Source organism: Rhinoraja longicauda, chromosome 7, assembly GCF_053455715.1.
Source record: "Rhinoraja longicauda isolate Sanriku21f chromosome 7, sRhiLon1.1, whole genome shotgun sequence".
NCBI lineage: Eukaryota > Metazoa > Chordata > Chondrichthyes > Rajiformes > Arhynchobatidae > Rhinoraja > Rhinoraja longicauda.
The window spans coordinates 39719575-39739260 of NC_135959.1; the positions used below are offsets into that span (position 1 = coordinate 39719575).

Genomic DNA, 19686 nt, shown 5'->3' on the forward strand with positions numbered 1-19686 from the left:
AAAGGAAGTCAACTTTACATGAACACCAGTTCACTGTGAAAACTAAGTGAACCAAACAATTGGATCAGTAAGGTTCATTTGACATTTGTAGTCATAATTGGTGACTAAATAAGGTCAGACTGAAGGAAATGTATCTTGTTTACCCAACCCTTGGACAAATAATTTGGAGTCCAGAGGTCTGGGGCATGGTGTGGGAAAATGTTGAACCGGCTGTGGTTGAAGATCTTATGGTGTGCTTGAAACAAAGTAAAATAGTCAGAAAGAGATAATGGCCCTGTGAGCCACCCTGTGATGAGGAGTGCAGTGAAAACCAGCCTGGCAATTTGGCAGAATAACTCAATATATGGAAGTAACTATCTCTTCACTTTTTCATTGGTTAAATTTGAGGATTCTGAACATTTAGTAAGGGATGAGAAGAAATCATAAAAGGGACTTTGAGCATATAGGCAGCTACAACCCAAACGCAATTGGCATAATCATAAAGCCCAAGTGGTACAAGATCGTCAGGGGCATAGAATACAATACAGAAATGAGGCAAGTGAGAAGCTGGAGGTCAGTATGGAAGGCGATGAAAGCAACTTCAGTAGACAGGATAGGCAGGAATGCGGCAGGGGGTGAGGAAGGACTATTGGATTAAATTGTTTATATTTCAATGCGAGAGGCTTGATGGGCAAGGTGGATGATCTCAGAGTGTGGAGAGGTAAATGTGAGTGGGATGTTATAGGTGTTACGGAAACCTGGCTGAGGCAGGGACAGGACTGGCGGCTTATTGTTCCAGGGTACAGGTGCCACAGTGTAGATAGAGGTGGGGGTAAAAGAGGAGGGAGTTGTTTGATTGATTAAGGAAAATGTCACAGCAGTAGTCCAAAATGACAGTACCGCTGATGCATCCCGGTAGAGCTGAGAAATAAAAAGGGAATGATCACTTTGTTGGGAAGGTACTATCGGCCCTCAAATAGTCAACGGGAATTAAAGGAACAAATATCCCAGGAATTTACAGGCAGCTGAAAGGTTGCGATTGTAGGGGATTTTAACTTCCCGATATGGACTGGGACTGCCATAGTGCCAAGGGCTTAGATGGATGGAATTTGTCCAATGTGCTCAGGGAGGCTTCCTCAGGTAATGGGTCCTACAAGGAACTTGTAGCTTGATCAAAGCTTGATCTACTCTTAGGAAATTAAGACGGGCAAATGACTGAAGTTTCAGTGGGCGATGATATAGGTCCAGTGACTACCTTTCTATTAGCTTTAAAATAATTATGGATAAAGATAGGGCCAGCCTACATGATAAAGACTGGGCCAAGGCCAACTTTGATGGTTGAAGGTAAGAACGTGTTAACGTTGATTGCAGTAGGTTATTTGCAGGCAAAGTGATATCTAGAAAGTGGGATGTTTTTAAAAGTGTGATGGTGAGGGTTTAAAGCATATATGTTCTTGTTAGGATGAAGAGCAAGACAGGTGGGAATAAAAAAGCCTGGATAACGAGAGAAACTGAGGCTCTGGTCAGGAAAAAGGAGCCATGGGCCAGCTGGATTCGTGCAGCACTCCGGTTGGAGCTTAAGGGGACTGAGAAGCATATTTAAGAAGGACATCTGGAGGACAAAAAGGAGCATGAGATAGCAATAGGAGATAAAATTAAGGAAAATCCAAAGATTTGAAGTACATTAAGAAAGAGAGTAACTGGAGAGAGAATAGGGCTCCTAAGGAACCAAGGCGGTCAAATATTGGTAGAGGCCTAGGGAATAGACAAGGTCCTTATTGAGTATTTCTCCTCTGTTTATACCATTGAAAAAGACATGAAGATTGGGGAACTTGGGACAGTTAGTAGGGATGTCCTGAGGATACTCCATATTACGATTGAGGAGGTGGTGGATGTCCTAAGCCATATGAAAGCAGATAAAATCTCTTGGGCCATATCAAACAAATCCGAGGACACACCAAAGCCAGAGAAGAAATTGTAGGAACCCTAACGATATATAATTCATTATTAGACATGGGTGAGGTACCGAAAGATTGTTGGGTTACTATTGTGCCTCTATTTAAGAAGGGTTGCAAGGAAAAACCAGTGAGTCTGTGGTAGCTAAGTTGCAAGAGAGGATACTGAGGGATAAGATATATATGCATTTGGATGGACAGGGGCAGATTATGGATAATCAGCATGGTTTTGCACATGGGAGATTGTGTCTTACGAATTTGATTTAGTTATTTAAAGGAGGAACCAAGAAGGGTCATGGGGGGTAAGGTTATAAATGTTGTCTGCATGGACTTCAGCAAGGCCTTTGCCAAAGTCCAGAGGATTGATTCTGCATGGTCGGCTGCTCTTGAAGATTAAATCACATGGGACTTAAGGGAGAGCCAGATAACTGGATACATAATTGGCATTATGGTAAAAAGCAGGGGATTGTGGTGGAAGGTTGTGTTTTGGACTGGAGGCTTGTGACTGGTGATGTGCTTTAGGGATCAGTGCTGGGCCCATTGAAGGTCACCACTGAAGGTCACCCCACCTTCTGTCTCCTTTCTCTGTTCGTTTACTTATTTATCTATTTATTCACTTCCCTATGTTCTCTAAATCCCTGTAAAGCGTCTTTGAGTATATGAAAAGCGCTATATAAATGTAATGTATTATTATTATTATTATTATTATTATTACTGTTGGCATTTATATAAATGATTTGGATGAGAATGTACAAGGCATGATTAGTAAGTTTACAGGTGGCACTATCAAAAGTTACAACAAGATCTTGATCAGCTGGGCAAGTGGTCTGAGGAATGGCCAACGGAGTTGCAAAATGTGGATAAATGCGAGGTGATACATTTTGGGAAGTCAGTCCAGGGCAGGACCTTCACATTGAATGGTAGGGCCTTAGGGAGTATTGTAAAGCATTGGACTGCATCAATGTTCCTGATGTGGGCTCCTGCACATTGGCAAGACCAAACGTAGATTCAGCAACCATTTCACTGAACACACATGCTCGGTCCGCCCAGGCCTACAGGATCTAGCGGTTGCCTTCCCATATTGACCATTCTGTCCTGGGCCTCCTCCATTGCCAGAGTGAGGGCATGCACAAAATGGGAACAGCCCATTATATTTCACTCGGGTAGATTACAACCCCACCATATAAACATTGAATTCTCTCATTTTAAATAACTTCTACTTAGGCTTCCCTCCCCTCCCTCCACCCTAGTCTTTTTACCAGTTCCACAGTTCTCCAATTTGTTTCCCTCTTGAGATCACACCTCCCCTAGCCAACAATGGGCCTACGTGAGATCATTTGTATCTGGCCCTGAGTGGTCCTGATCATTTCTCGCCTCCAGCTCTTCACCATTCCCCAACTGAAGAAGGGTCCCGACCCGAAACGTCACCCATCCTTTTTCTCCAGAGATGCTGATTAACCCGCTGCTATTCCAGCGTCTATCTAGGAGTACAGGTGCATAGTTCTCTTAGAGTGGCGTCACGGGTAAATAGGGTGATACCGAGCATGTGTGTTATGTTCCAGCTGTACAAGGCGCTGGTGAGGCCACAGGTGGAGTATTGTGTTCACTTTTGGTCGCCCTGCTATAGGAAGGATGTCATTAAGCTAGAAAGAGTGCAGAAAAGAATTATAGGATGTGCCAGTACTCGAGACCCTGAGCTACAGAGAAAGGCTTGGCAGGCTACGACTTTATGGAGCATTGTGGCTGAGGGGTTATCTTATAGAGGTGTATAAAATCATGAGGGAGGTATATCGGGTGAATGCCCAGTCTTTGACACAGAGTTTGGGAATCCAAAATCAAAGAACAGATGTTTCAGGTGAGAGAGAAAAGATTTAATAGGAACCTGAGGGTCAACATTTTCACTGAGAGGGTGGTCGATTAATGGAATGAGCTGCCAGAGGACATAGTTGAGGTAGGTATTTTAACAGCATTTAAATGTCACTTAGGCAGATACATGGATGGGAAAGGTTTAGAGAGATATGGGCCAAACGTGGGCTAGCTGACATAAGGTATCTTGGTTGGCATGGACAAGTTGGGCTGAAGGGACTCTTTCAATGCTGTATGCTCTATGATTCTATGGTACAAGGTTACAGAAACAAATCCCAGGGAGTAGAACTACTGAGCTGCTCTGATGGAAAGTAGATGTGAACACAATGAGTCAATGGACTTCTACTGTGCTGTATAACTATTTTGTTTGTAAATCATCTTCTCACGTGGATAGATATAAAATTCAAAAGTTCTAAATTTTGCACCTCTAAAGATAATTCCTTACCTTTCTATAAATCATATGACACATTGCTATTCTTAGTTTCATCCCACTCCTTTGTACGTGAAAGAAATACAGGTGATGTAGAATTGCCAAAAACAACGTGCAAAGTGCTAGACCAGCAGCATATCCGAAGGCAATTTTATAAGCCTCAGTATCATCCATATTGTAGCTTTCAAAATAATTAAGAATTTTTCCTAACATAATAGGCTGAACAACTCTTATTATTTCCTGAAAAGAAAAAAACAAAAACAAATTAATAATACATTTAAATAACCTCTCAAATGTTGGAACAAAAAATCAAAAGGTATGGCGTTAGACTTACTTTTTAAAAAGTATCTAATATATTTTTCTTCTAAAAACAAATCAGCAAACATTGAACAGTACAGCACAAGAACAGGCCCTTCGACCATCATGCCGACATGATGCCAAGGCCAACTCTGTACAGAGTATAAAGTTCAGAAAATTATCAGAATGCATCTATTATTTCTAAGGACACATCCTTAAGTAATCTGGGTCAGGGTTATCAAATCCTAGCCTTCAATCATATCAATTTCATTAGTAGTAATTCCCTTTAAATACAGCGGTCATTCTATTGCATGTTCTCCCACACGTCTGCAAGATTATTTGTGTCCACCCTTCTGAAGATAGAACCAAATAAGATTTAATTGAACTGCCAATTCCTCATAAAATCACATTTTTCTGAGTAAAAGGAACCTATATTTGTTTTTACTAATCTTCTCCTCTTACCATATCCTTAGAACCATTTATAATCAGTCTTTAGGTTCTCTGCAAGCTTACTCTACTTTGTCCTCTATTTCTGAATTTTAAACTGCTCTCAATCCTTGGGTTTCCTGCTCCAACTGGCCAGTTTATATTTCTCCTTGGATCGAATTCCTATGTTGCTTTGAACGCCATGGTTATGACACCTTTCCCACATTTTAGTTTTGCGCCCAATAGGAATAAACAAATGTTGCAATTTAACATATTTAGTTTACCAGAGAAAAGGTAATTCTGGATTTAGTGTGGTCCAATGAACCAGATTTGATAAGAGAACTCAAGGTAAAGGAACCGCTTAAAGGTATTGATCATAATATGATTAGTTTTAATCTGCAATTTGAGAAGGAGAAGGTTAAATCGGAAGTGACAGTGATGCAGTTGAACAAAGGGGTCTATGAAGGCATAAGAGAGGAGCTGGCCAAGGTAGACTGGAAAGGGATCCTAGCAGGAATGACAGTGGAACAGCAATGGCAGGAATTTCTGGGCATAATCCGGAAGACGCAGGATCATTTCATTCCAAAAAGGAAGAAAGATTCTAAGGGGAGTAGAAGGCAACCATGTAAAGACAAATGTGGCTGACAAGAGAAGTTAGGGATGGAATAAAACTAAAAGAAAAGATGTATAACATAGCAAAGAGTAGCTGGAAGCCAGAGGATTGGGAAACTTTCAAAGGGCAACAGAACGTAACAAAAAGGGCAAAACGGGCTGAAAAGATGAAGTACGAGAGGAAGCTGGCCAAGAGTATAAAGAAGGACAATAAAAGCTTCTTCAGGCATGTTAAGAGAAAAAGATTAGTAAAGACAAATGTGGCTGACAAGAGAAGTTAGGGATGGAATAAAACTAAAAGAAAAGATGTATAACATAGCAAAGAGTAGCTGGAAGCCAGAGGATTGGGAAACTTTCATAGGACAACAGAAGGTAACAAAACAGGCAATTCGGGCTGAAAAGATGAAGTACGAGGGGAAGCTGGCCAAGAATATAAAGAAGAACAGTAAAAGCTTCTTTAGATATGTTAAGAGAAAAAGAGTAGCAAAGTCAAATGTGGGTCCCTTGAAGGCAGACACGGGTGAAATTATTATGGGTAACAAGGAAATGGCAGAAGAGTTGACCAGGTACTTCGGATCTGTCTTCACTAAGACCCAAACAATCTCCCAGATGTACTGGAGGACAGAGGATCTAGGGGGGTAGAGGAACTGAAAGAAATTTTCATTAGGCGAGAAATAGTATTGGGTAGACTAATGGGACTGAATGATGATAAATCCCCTGGGCCTGATGGTCTGCATCCCAGGGTATTCAGGGAGGTAGCTCTAGAAATAGTGGACGCATTGGTGATCATTTTCCAATGTTCAATAGATTCAGGATCAGTTCCTGTGGATTGGAGGATAGCTAATGTTATCCCACTTTTTAAGAAAGGAGCGAGAGAAAACGGGGAATTACAGTTAGCCTGACTTCGGTGGTGGGAAAGATGCTGGAGTCAATTATTAAAGAGGTATTAATGGTGCATTTGGATAGCAGTAAAAGGATAAGTCCAAGTCAGCATGGATTTATGAAAGGGAAATCATGCTTGACTAATCTGGAATTTTTTGAGGATGTGACAAGTAAAATGGATGAAGGGGAGCCAGTGGATGTAGTGTATCTAGACTTTCAAAAAGCCTTGATAAGGTCCCGCACGGGAGATTGTTACCTAAAGTTAGAGCAAATGGTATTGGGGGTAGGGTGTTGACATGGATAGAAAATTGGTTGGCAGACAGGAGGCAAAGAGTAGGAGTAAACGGGTCCTTTTCAGAATGGCAGGCAGTGGTGAGTGGAGTGCCGCAAGGCTCGGTGTTGGGGTCGCAACTGTTTACCATATATATTAATGATTTAGAAGAAGGAATTAGAAGCAACACTAGCAAGTTTGCAGATGACACAACGCTGGGTGGCAGTGTTTAGTTCAGTTACGTTTAGAGATACAGCGTGGAAACAAGCCCATCCAACAAGCACACCGAGTATCCGCCCATCCAACAATCACCTGTACACTAGTTCTATGTTATCCCAGTTTTGCATCCTACACACTAGGAGCAATTTTACAAAGCCAAATAACCTACAACCTGCACGTCTTTAACTATAGAAGGAAATCGGAGCATCCGAAGAAAACACATGCAGTTACAGGGAAAACATGCAAACTCGGTAAAGACACAGCCCAGTCAGGATTAAACCCAGGTCTCAACCCAGGTGCTGTAAGGTAACAACTGTACTGCCGCGCCACTGTGCTACCCTCATCTGCTCTTTCAATATTATCCACTGTTTATCCACTATCAATCCTCTAAGGAACATTCCACAATCTATAACTCAAACCTTATATCCTCATATCTTCCTATCTTTCAATGAACATAGTTTGGAAAGTGTCATATTGTTTCTTTGCTAGATGTTGTCTTTAAAAGTAATGCTTTAGACAGATTCACCAAGCTTCATGTACAAGAACAATAGGGTGCAGGACAAAATTAATACAGAACTCAATAACCAGAAGTAAATGTCGACACCTTTCTTCCTAGGCATACTCAATACTGTAGAATTATTAAATCTGGAATACAAGATGTTCCTACAAAGCAAGACAATCTTGTAATTCTAGATGAAATAAATAGATGTTAAATAAGAATTCCATAATTACCTCTAAAAATGTAAATGCACCCAAAATTATATATGATTTCCAGAAACATTTTAGAATGGCTTTAGTTAGATGGGGAATTCGAACTTGTTTCTGTGCCTTCTGGACTTCTTTGTCCCAGTGCCTACATAAATGACAAGCATCATATTAAAATATTGCAGAATTCAATGTATATAATTTTATGATACAAAAGCAAATAAGATAAACTGCTGACACAATTTTTGTGAAAGATTTCCAATAATTACCAATGGAATGGAAATTACACACAAGGATGAATGCGTCACGAGTAACCTCCAATCTGTGTTAAATCCCTATGTGGAAGTGTATCAAAACCAGGGATTCTCAATCAACATCAATAGCCTCTCATCCTTTATAATCCTATTTATAGCTCTTTGTGATTCTAGACATATTACAGCATGTTCTTTAACTCAGAAGCTACTTTGCCTTAAAAAAATGTTTAAATTATTCCTTTTTTAAAGATGACAATGCTCAAAAAAATCAGCAGGTAATCAGGAATGGACTCAACGTCCTGAGCTCAGGACACGAGGGCCCGAGGTATATAGGGAGAGGTTGAGCAGGCTAGGACTTAATCCCTTGTAGCGTTGGTTGATGAGGGATCATCGAATAGAGGTATACAAGTGTCAGAAATTTTGAAATTGTATCGGTTGTTTATAATCTGTTTAACCCAAGAGCTTGCTAGGGAAGCGGGTTCGCCCGCCCCGGATCACGGGGCTTGGGTCGCGGACATTTCACCGTCCGGCGCGGCCTAAGATATGCCGCGGGATATTTCTCTGCTGGGCGGGGGCTTCAATGTCGGGAGCCACGACCGCTCCGACGTGCAGCAACAGCGGCAGCAGCGTGTTCGCCCGCCCCGGATCGGACTTATCATCGGCGGAGCCGGCCGTTTTCGGAGGCTGCGGGAGCGGCTGCGACGCGACGCGCCTTGGGCTTGGCCCGCTGTGGACCGTCCGGTGCGGCCTGCAACCACAACAACCTGACTGCGGGCGAGGACAGCAGGAGAAGGGAAAGACATTGTGGCCTTCCATCACAGTGAGGAGAGGACTGGAGGAGACTCACTGTGATGGATGTTTCTTTTTTTGTGTGTTTTTGGGGTTGGGTAATTTTAATGCCTATTTAATGCTTTTATTGTTGGACTGTGTTTTGGGGGTTTTGGGGTTGTGTAATTTGAATGCCTATTTAATGCTTTTATTGTTGGACTGTGGGTGACCGAATTTCGTCCAATATTGGATGACAAATAAAGCTATCTTGATCTTGATCTTGATCTTGATCTTGATCTTGATCTTGATGATGGGAAAAATGGTCAACATAGGGAATCTAAGGATGTTAGTGAGGCAATAAATAGATTTATCATGGTGTTTAGGTTTTACAGCATAGCTCGTTTAGTTAAAATAAACATTGAAGGTTACAAAATCATAGTCTTACAGTGTGGAAACAGGCCCTTTGGCCCAACTTGCCCCATGTCCCATCCACACTAGTCCCACCTGCTTGCACTTGGCCCATATCCCTCTAAACCTGTCCTATCCATGTACCTGTCTAAATGTTTCTGAAACATTGCAATTGTACCCGCCTTTACTACCTCCTCCAGCAGTTTGTTCCATACACATGCGTGAAAAAGTTAGCCCTCGAGTTCCTATTAAATCTTTCCCCCCTAACCTTAAAACAATGTCCTCTGGTTCTTGATTTCCCTACTCTGGGCAAGAGACTCTGCATCTACCCGATCTATTCCTCTCATGCTGTTGTACACCTCTATAAGGCCACTCTTGATGGTAATAAAACTGATCAGGTGGTACTGACATTTATTGTACCTATTTGTTATGCAAATAGGAAAATGTTTTCTAAGTAACAGGGAACATAAGGTTAAAGGTAACACTGTGGAAAGACAAAGATGAAAGATTACCGAGAAATCGATCAATGATGACTTGATTGATTGACTGGATCCATAATCCAATGTGTCATGCGAATATAAAAATACTGTTGGAGCTGTGAATCATTTAAACATTTTGGGTTCAGAGATTTTCCAGTGCTTACTATTAAGTCCTTCAATACACCGACTTGTTCGAGAAACTCACCACTACGCTACAAGATGTTTTATTTTGTGATTGTTCCTGTCTGAGCTGGGCCCTTAGTAAAGCCAGATTCAGGGTACAGGTATAATGCAAAATTCCCTCCTACAAATGGCGTAGTTGGCAGGATACTACACAGGACGATCATCAACAATGTGGCTCATGATCGGGTAAGTAAGTTTGTTTTTACCACCCATAGTGAGAGGAGTAGATCGCAGATTGTTGTCAGGTTGTAATATCAAAAGAACAAATTAGAGGGAAAAGTAAATGTGGTGGCTTTGCTCAGCAAGATCGGTGAAGGGTTAAGACATTAGGTACTAAAGTGATGGCGTAAGACATTGTTGCGATGAGACGTGTAGAACGGCAGGTACTGATGCGGTGACTTATGCAAGACGTTAGGTACTGTTGTGATGACACATGTAAGGTAACAAGTACTTCTGCGGTGGCGTAAGACACGAGATACTGTTGCGATGAAATGTGTAAGACAACAAATACTAACACGGCGGGTTATGTAAATAATCAGGTACTGTTGCAATGAGACATTCAAGATGACAGGCACTGGTGCGGTGAGTTAAGACACAAGGACATCTTGTGTTGATAAGAAACCTGAAGGTGGTTTAAAATAATATAAAGTATCAGTTGGGCACTCGACATACCGAGCGAGGATGGCTACTGATAAGAAAAGCGCTAACATCAAATGGGAGCCCGAGGGATCGAGGCCCGAGCTATAGTCGATAGATTTGGGTATGATGAAGAATATGGACTATCCCCATCCTAAGACATGGACGTAAATGTGAGGTTATCCACTTTTGTGTCAAGAACAGGAAAGCAGACTATTACCTGAATGGTGGCCGATTAGGAGAAGGGGAGATGCAACGAGACTTGGGTGTCGTGGTACACCAGTAATTGAAAATAGGCATGCAGGTGCAGCAGGCAGTGAAGAAAGCAAATGGTATGTTGGCATTCATAGCGAGGGGATTTGAGTATAGGAGCAGGGAGGTTCTGCTGCAGTTGTACAGGGCATTGGTGAGACATTGCGTACAGTTTTGCGTACAGTTTTGGTCTCCTAATCTAAGGAAAGACATTCTTGCCATAGAGGGAGTACAGAGAAGGTCCACCAGATTGATTCCTGGGATGGGAGGACTTTCATATGAAGAAAGACTGGATAGACTCGGCTTGTACTCGCTGGAATTTAGAAGATTGAGGGGGGATCTTATAGAAACTTACAAAATTCTTAAGGGGTTGGACAGGCTAGATGCAGGAAGATTGTTCCCGAAGTTGGGGAAGTCCAGAACAAGGGGTCACAGTTTAAGGATAAGGGGGAAGTCTTTTAGGACCGAGATGAGAAAGTTTTTTTTCACACAGAGAGTGGTGAATCTGTGGAATTCTCTGCCACAGAAGGTAGTTGATGCCAGTTCATTGGCTATATTTAAGAGGGAGTTAGATGTGGCCCTTGTGGCTAAAGGGATCAGGGGGTATGGAGAGAAGGCAGGTACGGGATACTGAGTTGGATGATCAGCCATGATCATATTGAATGGCGGTGCAGGCTCGAAGGGCCGAATGGCCTACTCCTGCACCTATTTTCTATGTTTCTATGTAAAGAAATGAGTTGAAGTCACAGCAGCTCCAATTCGGACAGTAGACGGAACAACAGGGGTATGAATTACCTTTGACAGCTTCAGAGAAACAGATAATTGTAATGAACTGCCTGTATTAAAGAGGAACAATAGCTCTCAGGCATTTTGGGATAGGTTAGCAAAGGTAAAGGAGGTTCATAGTCAAATCAAGTCAAGTCAATTTTATTTGTATAGCACATTTAAAAACAACCCACGTTGACCAAAGTGCTGTACATCTGATTAGGTACTAAGGAAAAAGTGAAACATACAGTAGCACACAAACATAACAGCACATACAAAACAGTTCACAGCGCCTCCTCAATGAGCCTCAAACGCTAGGGAGTAGAAATAGGTTTTGAGCCTGGACTTAAAGGAGTCGATGGAGGGGGCAGTTCTGATGGGGAGAGGGATGCTGTTCCACAGTCTAGGAGCTGCAACCGCAAAAGCGCGGTCACCCCTGAGCTTAAGCCTAGACCGCGGGATAGTGAGTAGCCCCAAGTCGGCCGACCTGAGGGACCTGGAGTTAGAGAGGTGGGCTAGAAGATTTTTGATGTAGGAGGGGGAATGTCCATTTAGGGCTTTATATGTGAATAGGAGGAGCTTGAAGTTGATTCTGTACCGTACAGGGAGCCAGTGGAGAGAGGCCAGAATCGGCGTGGTGTGGTCCCTTTTACGGGTACCCGTCAGGAGTCTCGCTGTGGCGTTTTGGTCCAGTTGCAGGCGGGACAGGGAAGATTGGCTGATTCCAGTGTATAGGGAGTTGCAGTAGTCTAGGCGGGAGGAAATGAAATGTGTGCAATAACTAGTCTCTCGCAAAACTTCATGATGGTGGTTGTCAAGGCCACTGAATGGTCATCATTAAGGCATGATTTTCTTTTATTTTCTTTGGCACCAAGATGATAGTGGTCTTCTTAAAGCAAATGAGTATCTCAAAATGGAGTAAGGAGAGGTTAAAGATGTCCGTGAATAATACCGCCGGTTGGTCCACGCAGATCCTAACGACGTGGCCAGGAATTCTACCTGGCCAATTACTTTCCATGTGTTTACCCTCAAGAAGGATGATCTTACTTCTGCAGCAATGACCGTGGGAAAAGGCACACTTGAGTCTGTCGGGATGGATCTCATCATTCAGTTGGCCTTCTGCTCAAAGTGACCATAGAAAGCATTAGGTTCATCAGGGATGGACACACTATTGGCAGTGAAGCTGCCTGACTTTGCATTGTAGTCCATTACATCATTCAAGCTTTGCCACAGTCGATGGGTGTGCAAATGCTAATGGTGGGACTCCAGTTTGTCCCGGTATTGCCTCTTGGTATTCCTGATGGGTTTGTGAAGATTGCAGAAAGATTTGTTGTACCACTCGTGATCATTTGACTTGAACGCTGCGGTCTTGGTAGTCATCTGCGAATGGACCTCCAGGAGGAAATGAAAGCGTGAATTATTTTTTCAGTGTCGTCGAATTGGAGGAAAGGTTTGATTTTAGCTATGGTACGAAGTTGGAAGAAGCTGGCTTTTACCACAGCGTTGACTTGCTTGTCAAATTTTAATGCAGAGTCAAATATCACGCCAAAGTTTTTGACATGCGGTTTGACTAGGCAGGATAAGCTTCCAAGACTGCCTGTTATCGATTTGATGGAGTCGGGGGGGCCGAATAGGATGACCTCAGACTTGCTCTCGTTTAATTGGAGGAAGTTCTGTGCCATCCAACATTTTATGTCCTCAAGGCAGTGTAAGAGGCTGTTTAAATTTGACTGGTTGTTGGGTTTCAGGGGGAGGTAAAGCTGAGTGTCATTGGCATAGCAGTGGAAAGAAATGCCGTGCCTTTGAATGATTTGGCCAAGGGGGAGCATGTATAGAGAGAAGAGAATGGGGCCTAGGATGGAGCCTTGTGGAACTCCGCAGGAGAGGCTAGCTGGAGAAGAGGAATAACTGCCTATGTTGATGGCGAAACTCCTATCTTTGAGGTAGGAAACGAACCAGCTCAGGGCAGTGCCATCAATGCCAACCGCGTACCGGAGATGGTCAATAAGGATGGTGTAGTCCACTGTATCGAACGCTGCGCTGAGGTCGAGAAGGAGCAGGATTGCACAGTCGCCGGTGTCGATGGCGAGAAGCAGGTCGTTGTGTACCTTCAACAAGGCAGACTTTGTGCTGTGGTGGGCTCTGAAACCTGACTGGAAACTTTCCAGGATGGTGTTTTGGTGTAGGTAGGGCACTAATTGGTTTAGAATTGCCTTTTCAAGGACTTTTGACAGGAATGGCAGTTTGGAGATGGGTCTGTAGTTGGTAGGCAAGGTGGGGTCTAGGTTAGGTTTTTTCAGTAGGGGCTGGACCACCGCGTGCTTGAAACAGGTTGGAACAGTGCCAGTGGCCAGAGAACTGTTGATAATAGAGAGGATGCTGGGACCGGCTATTGCAATGACATCCTTCAGAAGGGCAGTGGGGGCAGGATCAAGGGGGCAGGTTGCAGGTTTCATAGCGGAGACAAGCTTTGCAAGGGAGGATAGAGTGACGGGTTGGAAATAGTCCAATTTAAATGAACAGACTAGTGAGACAGCTAGGTCACGGGTGGGAGGGGAAATGTTCATTCTAATGTTCTCAACTTTGCTGGTGAAAAATTTAGCGAATTCTTCGCACTTAGCAGGGGACCCAACTAAGCTGGTACTGGGGGCGAGACATATGACAGAGGTAATTGTGCTAAATAGGACCTTGGAGTTATGAGAGTTTTTGGAGATAAGGTCGGAGAAGTATTGTGCTCTAGCAGACTTTACTGCTTCCTGGTATTTGAGAAGATTGTTTCTCAGAATTTTGAAGGAAATTTGAAGCTTGTCACATTTCCACCTCCGTTCTGATTTTCTGCACTCCCTTCTTAGGGCTTTGGTGGTGTCATTGAGCCAAGGCCGACCTTTGGGCTTAGGCTTTTTCATTTTAAGGGGAGCGATAGAATCCAGGATGGAAGAGCGAGTGATATTAAATAAAGAGGTGAGATCCTCAGTGCTGAGATGGGGGGGAGAAGCCTCAATAGTGCAGATGTTGGGGGCAGCTGTGAGAGCCTCGGAGAATTTACTGGCAGTCAATGAATTTATGTCGCGGGAGTAACGAACAGGGAGATGAGATTTTGCGGGAGATAAAGGCAGAGATGCGTCAAAAATGATAGCGCTGTGGTCCGATAGACAGGCCTCAGTAGTTTCAATGTTGTAGATTGGGAATCCGGACGATAACACTAGGTCGAGAGTATGGCCTAACTTGTGAGTGGGTCCCGTGGTGTGAAGAGTCAGATTGAAGGACTCAACCAGGTGCATAAATTCACTCACAAGAGGCTTAGTGGGACAGCAAACATGAATGTTAAAGTCACCAAGAATCATGACCCGGTCAAATTTGGGCAAAATGCTAGAAATCAGATCAGCAAATTGGGTGATGAAGTCCTTATGCATTTTTGGTGGGCGATATACACAAGAACAATTAAGAGGGGATAGGCTAGGCCTACTTTAATTAGTTGCACCTCGAAACTGGAGAAATGATCAGCGTTCAGGAGGCGGCAGTTGAAATGCTTCTTAAACACAGTGGCTATGCCCCCACCGCGTCCGGAGAGCCTAGGCGAGCTGAAGAAGTTACAGTCATCAGGACAGAGTTCCACGAGTGGAGCAAGCTCACCAGGGTTAAGCCAGGATTCTGTGACAAGTAAGAAGTCCAATCCACGGGTGGTGAAGAAGTCGTTGAGGATGAAGGTCTTGTTCAGTAAGGATCTTGCGTTGATCAGGGCCACTTTAGCAGGGACAGCAGGTAAGCTTCGGTCTGGTAGCGGCTCCCACGCCAGTGGGCGGAGGTTCAGGGAGACCACGCCGCTGCGCTTCACAGATGGCCTTGCTGGGAGCCCGCGGGCCGGCAGTCCAGGGTCGAAGAGCAGCATACCTGAGCTCGAGGGAGCGCCGGTGGATGGAGCGGTAAGGTCGACCAGGTCCGACTTCGCAGCGCTGGGCGAGGTAGGCCGCTGTTGGATGAGCGCGGGCGAGGTTTTTTAACTTTTCAAATGTTCCCGCGCGTTTACTCCGCCTCCTAGCGCGGTTCGTACGGAGGTGGATGCAAGGCTGGGCCCGCACATCTACCAGGAGTTGATCGAGGAGCGATCGCTGGAAGAAACTTTGTCCGGGACCTGGACTGAAGAAGTCGACGACGGAGGTTCGGATCAACAGGAGGGTTCGGCGTTCGTAGACCAAAGTGGCTCGCAGAACACTAGGATCTCTAGGTGAGCGACGACAGGCAGCCAAACACAACGGCTCGGCCATCTTGGGTGAGGCTTCCTAGTCATGATATTCATTTGACAGTAAAGATCAACGTACCACCTGCAGTATGGGCAACTTTGCCACAGAATACCCGAGATAGGTCCAGAACAAGGATTAACTAATGAACGGAAGTTTGATGTTTTTAAGGAAGTTTTTAAAAATGGACTCGGAAGACTCACACCTAACTGGGTCAAGATAACCCTGGTAAAAGGAACCAAGGGAAAAAGTAGCAATATGTAGAAATAAATTTGTGGCTTATATTGAACATTCGGGGCAGGTGAACCCTGATGGAAATGACAACATGCTCCTGTAATTATTGCAGGATGGAGTAGGGCCTCATTTAAAGTGGAGCCAAAATTATATTAGATACAATTGTAATGAGATGCAATTTGCCTGGGCTACGATAGCTGAGGCAAATCAGGGTACAGGTATAACACAAAATTCCCTCCAACAACAAGATATTGAGAGGAATAACACATAGAGTCTTTTACCATAGTTGGGGAATTGAGAACCAGAGGACATAGGTTTCAGGTGAGGGGGAAAGATTTAATAGGAACCTGGGGACAACTTTTTTTTTCACACAAAGAGTGGTAGATGTATGGAACGAGCTGCCAGTCAAGAAATTTAAGGCAGGTACTATCACGATTGTTGTACTTCGTGGTCCGGTACCTGTTGTACCTTTGGTGACTCTGGAAGGACCACAAGTACACTTGTGTAAAAAGGTTACATTGCTGGAGCTCAACTCCAGGCTGTTTATTCCGTGGCCACCTGCATCCAGAGTGACCGCCTAATCACACCCATCACTTATATACACAGCCATACAAAGTAGTTCTTGGATACACAAAGTAGTCCCAGCAATATCACAACATCCCCCTTGTCTTATATATTACAACATCCCCCTTGTCTTATATAAAATTGTTTTCTTTACCATTCGAGGGCTAAAATATATTTAACAAACAAAACCAAAACACCATTGCTTTTTGCAAACAAAACCAATAACACAACTAAAACACAATTAAACACAATTGCTTTTTTTCGCCATCATGGTGGTCACTCCTCTGCGGAATTTCACTCATCGCCGGGTGGTCACTCATCTCTGTGTGGTCACTCATTTCCGGGTGGTCACTCATCTCCGTGTGGTCACTCACTCCGTGTGGTCACTCCACAGATATATACATTTATACAAAAGCATCAAATATAATACATTAAGCTTTCATTACACAGATCACTACACAGGTCATTAAACACAAAATATTCATTTTGTTCCATATCTTCCCCTCAAGAAGACGTGCTGTGTAGATCAAACGTAGTGTAGGCTCTAGATGCTCCACCACCATGATTTGCCTCCCACTGCTGGGCTGGCACTGCTGGGCTCCCACTGCTGGGTTGGCACTGCTGGGCTCCCACTGCTGGGCTCCCACTGCTGGGCTCCCACTACTGGGTTGGCACTGCTGGGCTCCCACTGCTGGGCTAGCACTGCTGGGCTCCCACTGCTGGGCTCCCACTGCTGGGTTGGCACTGCTGGGCTCCCACTGCTGGGCTGGCACTGCTGGGCTGGCACTGCTGTAATCGCGGTGCGATCGCGCCTCCGCTGCAGTGCGCTCTGGCCCCGCCCACAGGTGCTCCCCGGCAGCTGTCGCTCAACTTTTCGAACGCGCTGCCGTTGGCCCCGCCCACAGGTGCTCCCGGCAGCTGCCGTGCAATTCCAACGCGCTGCCGCTGCCTCGGGCCCAGGGCCGTCCGGACTCCACGGTCGACGCGCCTGGGTGAGTATTTAGTGCCTCGGCCTTACCGGCCGCCGCACCTCCGCGGGTGGTCGGTCCCTCCGGTCGCCGACCCCCTCCGGTCGCCGCACACCTCCGTGGGTGTCAGTCTCCTCCTGGGCTCTCCCGATTGCCGCACACCTCCGTGGGTGTCGGTCTCCTCCAGGGCTCTCCCGGTCGCCGCACACCTCCGTGGGTGTCAGCCTCCCCCGGTCGCCGCACACCTCCGTGGGTGTCGGTCTTACCGGTCGCCGCACACCTCCGTGGGTGTCGGTCTTCACCGGTCACCGCACACCTCCGTGGGTGTCGGGTCTCCCGGCCGCCGCACACCTCCGTGGGTGTCAGCCTCCCCCGGGGCTCTCCCGGTCGCCGCACACCTCCATGGGTGTCGGTCTCCTCCGGGGCTCTCCCGGTCGCCGCACACCTCCATGGGTGTCGGTCTTCCCCGGTCACCGCACACCTCCGTGGGTGTCGGGTCTCCCGGTCTCCTCCGGTTGCCGCACACCTCCATGGGTGTCGGTCTTCCCCGGTCACCGCACATCTCCGTGTGTGTCGGGTCTCCCGGTCTTCCCCAGTCACCGCACATCTCCGGTGTGTCGGGTCTCCCGGTCTTCCCCGGTCACCGCACATCTCCGTGTGTGTCGGATCTCCCGGTCTCTCCCCCGCGAAGCAGTCGCAGGCTTCTAATCTCGGGCCTACACAGGTGCTGGGGCGCGACGTGAGCCTACACGCACCTCCCCCAGCAGCTTGCAGCGTCACGTCGGCAACTCGGCGCCGACTACTGAGCAGATAACTATACCAACTCACACTGGCCCTGTCGGGATGCACTCCAAACGTCCCGTACCGAGCTGGAAACTTTTCTTTTGTTTTGTTTCCCTTCAGGGCTCTTTTTAAATTTTTTTAAATTAATTTTTTTAACCTTTTCTGCTCGGGCATGCTTCATTCCCTCCCTAGGCGAAACACCAAGCCACTGCCACCATGTTGTACTTCGTGGTCCGGTACCTGTTGTACCTTTGTTGTGACTCTGGAAGGACCACGAGTACACATGTTTAAGATGGTATCATGGTGGAGCTTAACTCCAGGCTGTTTATTCCAAGGCCGCCTGGATCCAGAGTGACCGCCTAATCACACCCATCACTTATATACACAGCCATACAAAGTAGTTCTTGGATACACAAAGTAGTCCCAGCAATATCACAACAACGATGTTTAAGGAACATTTAGACAGGTACATGGATCGGATAGGTTTAGAGGGATTTGGACCAACACAGGCAAGTGAGATGGGGCATGTTGGCTGGCAACGGTAAGTTGGGCCGAAGGGCCTGTTTTCTCGCAATATAATGTAATTGGTAATTAAACCAATATAGAGTGATATAAATATTAAGGCTTTCATCTCATTTAACGTAAAGGAAGGATTTTCCAAAAATTCATTTGATGGTGTCTCTCATGGTTCCTCCAGGTTCTTAACACCATAAATCAATGATGGACCCAATGTGATTATGCCTTCTTTAGGAAGCTACTCTGCCTCATCTTCATTTATAATAACCTACATAGTGACTCAAAATTCCCAGCATGCTGTCCCATCTTTTTTTATAGATGTGAACCATCAACATCACCTAAATGAACCTGGAGAGGCAATCAATCAAGTTTTGATCAAAACCAATTTGATGAACAACTTATATTACTGTACTTCGTTTAGTTTAGTGATACAACATGGTAACAGGCCCTTCGGCCCACTACATTTGTGCTGGAATGTGGGAGGAAACCAGAACACCCGGAGAGAACCCACACAGTCACAGGGAGAACGTACAAACTTCACATAGACAGCACCCCATAATCACGATCGAACCCGGATCTCTGCGCTGTAAGCCAGCAATTCTACCACTGCATCACTGTGCCACCCAGTTTTAAATTATTATAATTGCCTCCTTTTGTTTTTGAGCATCTTAATATTAAAAACAATCATTTAACAATTTTAATAGCATTTACTTTTCAACAATTTAGCCATTTGGGTAAATAGGAGATATTTAACCGCCTTAACAACTCTGACTGTGACACATTACTGACAAGATGCACTACAGTTAGTTGCACGGACGTCTCTGTCAGCACCTCTCAAACCCGCAACCTTTACCCCCACTTACCAAATCCTCAAATGCAATTCTCGCAGTAACATTGTCATTATAGCCAGAATAACTGCAACAATTCAAGAATACAGTTCAACTACACCTCTTCGGTCAATCAGGATGGACCATAACTGCTGGCCTAGTCAGCAAG

The 19686-nt window shown here is 45.0% G+C and overlaps 1 protein-coding gene across 1 annotated transcript in view; it reads right to left on the reverse strand.

The window, feature by feature from the left end:
- The window catches only part of abcc4 (ATP binding cassette subfamily C member 4 (PEL blood group)), a 184102-nt gene that overhangs the window by 136329 nt on the left and 28087 nt on the right, over positions 1 to 19686 (reverse strand). The window contains exons 4-5 of the mRNA XM_078403033.1: positions 7670 to 7790; positions 4246 to 4470 (exon numbers count right to left, since the gene is read on the reverse strand). Coding sequence (XP_078259159.1) covers positions 4246 to 4470; positions 7670 to 7790 — 346 coding nt within the window. The remainder of the gene's footprint in view (positions 1 to 4245; positions 4471 to 7669; positions 7791 to 19686) is intronic.